Source organism: Coregonus clupeaformis, unplaced genomic scaffold, assembly GCF_020615455.1.
Source record: "Coregonus clupeaformis isolate EN_2021a unplaced genomic scaffold, ASM2061545v1 scaf1128, whole genome shotgun sequence".
In the NCBI taxonomy this organism is placed as follows: Eukaryota; Metazoa; Chordata; class Actinopteri; order Salmoniformes; family Salmonidae; genus Coregonus; species Coregonus clupeaformis.
In genome coordinates, this window is record NW_025534582.1 from 61,643 (window position 1) to 69,518 (window position 7,876).

At 42.6% G+C, this 7,876-nt stretch overlaps 1 protein-coding gene across 1 annotated transcript; it reads right to left on the minus strand.

Annotated features, from left to right (window-relative positions):
* Positions 1 to 2,829: 2,829 nt before the first annotated feature.
* Positions 2,830 to 5,856, minus strand: LOC121538839 (cannabinoid receptor type 1A-like). The gene is made up of 2 exons (XM_041847010.1): positions 5,635 to 5,856; positions 2,830 to 4,501 (listed from the first exon to the last, which is right to left on the minus strand). The coding sequence occupies exon 2, from the start codon at positions 4,455 to 4,457 to the stop codon at positions 3,054 to 3,056; it is 1,404 nt and encodes a 467-aa protein (XP_041702944.1). The 5' UTR covers positions 4,458 to 4,501; positions 5,635 to 5,856; the 3' UTR covers positions 2,830 to 3,053.
* Between the last annotated feature and the right edge of the window lie 2,020 nt (positions 5,857 to 7,876).

The following is a 7,876-nucleotide window of genomic DNA, read 5'->3' on the forward strand; positions in this document are numbered from 1 at the left end:
TTAAACAAATCAAATATATATTTTATATTTGAGATTCATGAAATAGCCTTGATGACAGCTTTGAACACTCTTGGATTTCTCTCAACCAGCTTCATGAGCTAGTCACCTGGAATACATTTCAATTAACAGGTGTCCCTTCTTAAAAGTTAATTTGTGAAAATGTTTTCCTTCTTAATGCGTTTGAGCCAATCAGTTGTGTTGTGACAAGGAAGGGGGGGGTATACAGAAGATAGCCCTATTTTGTAAAAGACCAAGCCCATATTATGGCAAGAACAGCTCAAATAAGCAAAGAGAAACGATAGTCCATCATTACTTTAAGACATGAAGGTCAGTCAATACGGAACATTTCAAGAACTTTGAAAGTTTCTTCAAGTGCAGTCGCAAAAACCATCAAGCGCTATGATGAAACTGGCTCTCATGAGGACCGCCACAGGAATGGAAGACCCAGAGTTACCTCTGCTGCAGAGAATAAGTTCATTAGAGTTACCAGCCTCAGAAATTGCAGCCCAAATAAATGCTTCACAGAGTTCAAGTAACAGACACATCTTAACATCAACTGTTCAAAGGAGACTGTGTGAATCAGGCCTTCATGGTCGAATTGCTGCAAAGAAACAACTACTAAAGGACACCAATAAGAAGAAGAGACTTGCTTGGGCCAAGAAACACAAGCAATGGACATTAGACCGGTGGAAATGTGTCCTTTGGTCTGGAGTCCAAATTGGAGATTTTTGGTTCCAACCGCCTTGTCTTTGTGAGATGCGGTGTGGGTGAACGGATGATCTCTGCATGTGTATTTCCCACCGTAAAGCATGGAGGAGGAGGTGTTATAGTGTGGAGGTGTTTTGCTGGTGACACTGTCTGTGATTTATTTAGAATTCAAGGCACACTTAACCAGCATGGCTACCACAGCATTCTGCAGCGATACGCCATCCCATCTGGTTTGGGCTTAGTGGGACTATCATTTGTTTTTCAACAGGACAATGACCCAACACACCTCCAGGCTGTGTAAGGGCTATTTTACCAAGAAGGAGAGTGATGGAGTGCTGCATCAGATGACCTGGCCTCTACAATCCCCCGACTTCAACCCAATTGAGTTGGTTTGGGATGAGTCGGACCGCAGAGTGAAGGAAAAGCAGCCAACAAGTGCTCAGCATATGTGGGAACTCCTTCAAGACTGTTGGAAAAGCGTTCCAGGTGAAGCTGGTTGAGAGAATGCCAAGAGTGTGCAACGCTGTCGTCAAGGCAAAGAGTGGCTATTTGAAGAATTCTCAAATCTCAAATATATTTGGATTTGTTTAACACTTTTTTGGTTACTACATGATTCCATATGTGTTATGTCATAGTTTTGATGCCTTCACTATTATTCTACAATGTAGAAAATCATAAAAATAAAGAAAACCCCTTGAATTAGTAGGTGTTCTAAAACGTTTGACTGGTAGTGTAAGTAAATCAGTCAATTGAAATAAATTCATTAGGCCCTAATCTATGGATCTCACATGACTGGGAATACAGATATGCATCTGTTGGTCACAGATACTTAAAACAAATAAATAGGGGCGTGGATCAGAAAACCAGTCAGTATCTAGTGTGACCACCTTTTACCTCATGCAGAGCGACACATCTCCTTCGCGTAGAGTTGATCAGGCTGTTGATTGTGGCCTGTGGAATGTTGTCCCACTCCTCTTCAATAGCTGTGCGAAGTTTCTGGATATTGGCGGGAACTGGAACACGCTGTCGTATACGTCGATCCAGAGCATCCCAAACATGCTCAATGGGTAACATGTCTGGTGAGTAAACAGGCCATGGAAGAAATGGGACATTTTCAGCTTCCAGGAATTGTGTACAGATCCTTGCGACATGGGGCTGTGCATGATCATACTGAAACATGAGGTGATGGCGGCGGATGACTAGCACGACAATGGGCCTCAGGATCTCGTCACGGTATCTCTGTGCATGGAAATTGGCATTGATAAAATGCCATTGTGTTCATTTTCCGTAGCATATGCCTGCCCATACCATAACCCCACTGCCACCATGGGGCACTCTGTTCACAGCGTTGACATCAGCAAACCGCTCGCCCACACTTCGCTATACATGTTGTCTGCCATCTGCCTGGTACAGTTGAAACCGGGATTCATCCGTGAAGAGCACACTTCTCCAGCGTGCCAGTGACCATCGAAGGTGAGCATTTGCCCACAGAAGTCGGTTACAACGCCAAACTGCAGTCAGGTCAAGACCCTGGTGAGGACGACGAGCACGCAGATGAGCTTCCCTAAGACAGTTTCCGACAGTTTGTTCAGAAATTCTTCAGTTTTGCAAACCCACAGTTTCATCAGCTGTCCGGGGGGCTGGACTCAGATAATCCTGCAAATGAAAAAGCCGGATGTGGAGGTCCTGGGCTGGCATGGTTACACATGGTCTGCGGTTGTAAGGCCGGTTGGATGTACTGCCAAATTCTCTAAAACAACGTTGGAGGCGGCTTATGGTAGAGTAATTAACAGTACATTTTCTGGCAACAGCTCTGGTGGACATTCCTGTAGTCAGCATGCTAATTGCACGCTCCCTCAAAACTTGAGACATTTGTGGCATAGAGTTGTGTGACAAAACTGCACATTTTAGAGTGGCCTTTTATTGCCCAGCACAAGGTGCACCTGTGTAATGATCATGCTGTTTAATCAGCTTCTGTTTAATCAGCTTCTTGATATGCCACACCTGTCAGGTGGCTGAATTATCTTGGCAAAGGAGAAATGCTCACTAGCAGGGATATAAACAAATTTGTGCACAAAATTTGAGAGAAATAAGCTTTTCGTGTATGGAATATTTCTGGGATTTTTTATTTCAGCTCATGAAACATGGGGCCAACACTTTACATGTTGGGTTTATATTATTGTTCAGTATAATAATCCACATTATCTTGTGTTACAGTTTCATAGACTTTAATTTGTAGTTCATGTTTGGCAAACTTTCTGGGCAGCGTTAGTTGGGGTAGTGTCTATTCTACATTAATTCTTCACAGTCGATACCTTCACAGTCACATGATGGCAGACAGTATCTCAGACCGCCTCTGCGGAGACCGACAGGTTGACTTTGGCCTCTTTTACAGTGGTGTTTGCATAGCTAGCCGAGGATTTGTAGGCTGTGGCTGTGCCTTTGACGCTCCTGCTATGGCAATCGGACTCAGCGCTGTTGTCCAGTGGTTGAGAAGTTCCCCTGCACGTCTGGCAGATGTTAAGGAAGCCCCGGCGCAGGTCCTTACTCCTCAGTGCATAGATTATGGGGTTGACGGTGGAGTTGAGCAGGCAGAGCATGCTGCAGAAGGCAAAGACCGTCTTGATGAAGTTGTTCATCTTCCAGAAGAGGTCGTAGACCATGATGGCTAGCACAGGGCCCCAGCAGATGATGAGGACCACCAGGATTAGCACCAAGGTCTTGGCCAGGCGGATGTCCATACGGGCCTGCTCAGGACGCATGGTCTGCACCTTGGTACCGTCTGCCATGTAGACAATGATGCTCTTCTGGGAGCTGCGGCTCATCATGCGCACAGTGTGGTGGTGGGCCTTCCACAGGATGAACATGTAGGCGTAGATGATGAATAGAAGCAGTACACTGGTCATCCCTATCCAGAACATCAGGTACTTCTCGTCGATGAGCGGGAAAATGTCTGAGCACACCGAGTTCAGTTGTTTACAGTTCCAGCCCAGTAGGGGGAGAATCGCAATGACGATGGAGATAGTCCACATCATGCAGAAGGCAATGACAGCCTTGTTCTTGGTGACGATCTGCTTGTAAGCCATCGGCCTGTGTATGGAGATATAGCGGTCTATGGCCGTGAGAAAGAGACTGCCCACAGAGGCAGTGAAAGAGGCGATGACTCCACTGAGTTTAAATAGAAACACATTGGGGCTGTCCTTCCGGTGCAGTACATGGAAGTCCAAGAAACTGTACACAAATATGACACTGCCCAGAAGGTCGGCTACAGCCAGGCTTCCTATGAAGTGGTATGAGGGCCGACAGCGCAGGGTGTGGGAGTGGAGGATCACACACAATACGATAAGGTTCTCCAGCACTGTGAAGGTTCCCAGGGTGAGTGCCATGACCGCTACTACTAACTGCTGGCTGGGGGTCAGAATCATGAAGCACTCCATGTCCACAATGTTCTCCCCGCATTGGATAGAACCCCCGCCCTCCCATCGGGTCCCATTGCCAAGCATTTCAGAGAAGTTGGTCGGGTAAATGGAGTTGCCATTATAGATGAGCTCCTTGTCCCCAGGTACTTGTCCAGGGAAGGAGTTACTAAGTGGGGCAGAGTGAGTCTTCTGTAAGTGGAATCCAGTCTTGGCGAAGCCAGAATCAATGGACGTGTCATCATAGCTCACATCGTTGGAGCCAAGATACTGCAAACCAGTAGTCATTGTTCGGAAAGTGGTGTCAGCTATACCATCCAGAGCAGACTTCATGGCTGCTCAGTTGAGTGGTAAATGATGTAGCATTAGATGCGTGTCTAGAGAGAAAACAAAGTTCAAGAAAATGTTGAAATCATTAATACTTTCTATTATTTAGTCTGTTTAATTGTGTTTAATTGTGACAAATGTTGGGGTAGGCAAATGTGTATGTATTTAACTGTGGGGGATTTTAACTGTGGGTGATATGGGAATGTTGCTGGGTGATATTGTTGGCATCCCTGTATCAGCCAGTTGACTCTGCAGCAGTTGTGTCTCAGATAATAGTGAGAAAATTAACAGTCCATGACAAAGGATTGAGACCCATATCTAACCTTCTGTGCTGCCCCCAGGACAAAAACATTGCATTAAGTAGCCGATGTAGGTCAATCTTTCCTATTAACTAAGGGGTAATAAAGGATTACGTTTCAAAATAATGATGAACTGAATGATGCATCAAAGGAGTTAGTTATATTCTCTCAAGAGAAGAGTGCATTGATTTGTAGAATCAATCTATAGATTTTTACATGACTATTTTTCTCTCAGACTCTTATTATACGGCTCAGTTTATACCCTGCCCCACATCCCCAATACAAGAGTAAATATTGGGACTATAAATTGTGCCTTCCTGTAGCCTATTGTACTTATGCTAAAATGTTTATTCTATTCTACTGAGCCATTTAATTTATGTTCGTATTCTTATCTTTTATTATTTCTTATTGTTGTTGCATTGTCGAGAAGGAACCTGCAAGTAAGCATTTCGTTGGACGATGCGTATCCCGTCCATACGACGAAATAAAACTCATAGATAAGCGGCACATATCCCTGCCATTTGATCATGAATACGACTAGATCTGCCAATTTCGTAAAAAAATTACAATAACCTACATATGTTTTCCATTGATAAAAACAAGTAGACTAATGGGAATATTTGATAAAGCATTGTCATGCAAATGTTTATAGATAAACAATTTACTGGTAGTGATGTAGGCTATACAACAATGTGACGATGCCCCTTGTCCCATTTATGAATTAATTAAACAGACCAACAACAAGGAAGGCTGCAGGCAAGTAATTATACTCGAATTATACTCAATAAACTCTCACTAAGGTTACAGCAAAATCAACAAAGAAATAGATTATGCATTAATGGAACATTTGCATTCCATTTGAGTAAAGAAAAAATAGTTCTTACCTTCATATTCTTTGCACAAAAATTTGCGTTGGTCCATATGCCAGATTTAATTTATGGCATAAAGACAAGAGGAAGTGTGTCCACCCATCCCAATCTCAGGAATCGTATTGTATTGATGTCAACAGCTTTTATCAAAGTGTATCAAGTCGTTATTAATTATTTTTAGCAGAACGAATTTTCGTCATGATGAGCCTCACATCCCTTTATAGTAACAGCGATGTGTCTGTCTGTCTGAGCAAAGGGATAATTTTTTATAAAGATTCGCTTTGTGCGCTTCAGTGTCACGTGCTCCGAGGTGCCACAGCGCCTTGGACCAGTGTAGTGCGCTCGCCTCGCATCGTACATTCACGCTCACTCAGTAATGAGACACTCCATCATTTTGAACCCACACCCCATCATCATCGACCAGTGTGGTTCAGGAAAACGAAACTATTATTCTATTCAATGTTAAAACACTATAGTTTATTTTGTCAACGTCTTTTCATTACTATTGTAGTTCAGTCTCTCACTTCAACCTATAAGCAATTATGACCTCCTCCCAGCTTCCCAGGGTTAGGCTATGTGTGTATGTATGATGTACATATGGTATGTATGTTATTGTATGTATGCAAATATCACTGATGTGAGAGTATACCATTTATTATGACTGGCAGAAATGCATGTCTTATAGCCTGGAAGGAAGGTAACCATTCATGGGTTAAACAATATCCAGCCAATTTTTATATATTTAACCACATGTTGCATAGGATGACATGCCTTGTGTATCTTACCAGTGTATAGAAATAGCTGGAGCTGCAGAGGTGTTAAATTAAGGTGGTGGGTGTGGTGTGTAGTGGGACAATAGCAGAGAATAGGCTACGTCTCTGGTAAGTGATTTATTTGAGTGCTGCCCATCATCATGTGCCCAATTCCGATTTAGGAAATGATGCCTTTCTTATGCACGCCTTTCCTACGGACTTCTCAGTAGTTGGTTTTTTCATTCAACCACTGAAAACCCTCCCACATGCTGGTCAACATATTTCTCATTGTAATGAATACTCAGGTAGAAAATGGTGTAGATTCACGCGCAGAGCGCGACAGGTGTTTATTACGCCTTTGCAGAAGGCAGGAATCATGGTCACAGGCAGGCAATGGTCATACAAAAGGTAGGCAAGCAGGCAGGAGAATTAAAAACTAGGACTGAAGGCTAAAACTGGTTCTCACAAACGAGCTAGGAGAAGGCTTAGTAGAGTCAAAACGAACAATACCTCACAAGGCACAAACAGAATGAACTGAACTAAATAAGGAGCTAATGAGACCAGGTGAGTAACAAAGGTGAAATCAATGAACAAAAATGAAAGACAGGGCTACATTCAAGAACACAAAGAAACAGGGCTACGTTCAAGAACACAAGGTGAACTAAGAAAATATATACAGAACCTTACACTCATTCAATAGGGTTTTCAGTACATGTATCTTAAGCCCTCCCTTTAAACATGGTGTACCTTTTAATTTGAATTTTGTAGACAGACTGAATAGAATATATCAAGAAAACGGGTTCAGAATATTAGGTAGGGATCAATGAAAGAAAGCCATATTCGTCTCCGTTTCAGCACCAATTAGTAGATAAAAAAAATACTCTGATCTTGTAGATTATTTAGGGTTAGGAAAGTATTTATGATGAATAAAAACTGGTTTGGAGAACCTTTACGGTGGTTTGATTCATTCAGAAAATGAACCTCCCATGGTAATGTTGGAAGATTAGTGTACATAGAATTATACTAGGGAGAATAGTGTACAATAGTAGGCTATACCCTCGTCTGTTGCCTGCACTAACCATGGAACTGTGTGATGACACAGCCAAGTATTGTGCTATGTGCCGGGTTACGGCTTGGTCTGCGCTTGGCTCCATAATGATTTAATTAGCCTACATGTCTATTTTATTATTATCAACAGTTACTAATGATCCTCAGCAACAACCAGACGGCCGTGACGGCGTTTACAGAGGAAGCAAATTAAGGTTAAAGAAACAATGGAATTAAATGGAATGATAATGTACGCTATTCCAACTAAAGAGAACTAACAGTAAATTGGCCGTTGAAAATGTGTTGTTATTAGGCCTACTGATGGTCGACGCTGATAGTGGCTCAAATTAAACATGATATAAATAAGAAACAGAGAAAGTTGAGGTAGCCTATAATAAAGACAATACAGAGTGCCTATCCCTGCAAGTTAAAAGGCCATACAATTTAAATTCTGCATA

Excerpts from the sequence above, each read along its gene's own strand:
- LOC121538839 (XM_041847010.1), bottom strand. The coding sequence starts at position 4,457 with ATGAAGTCTGCTCTGGATGGTATAGCTGACACCACTTTCCGAACAATG.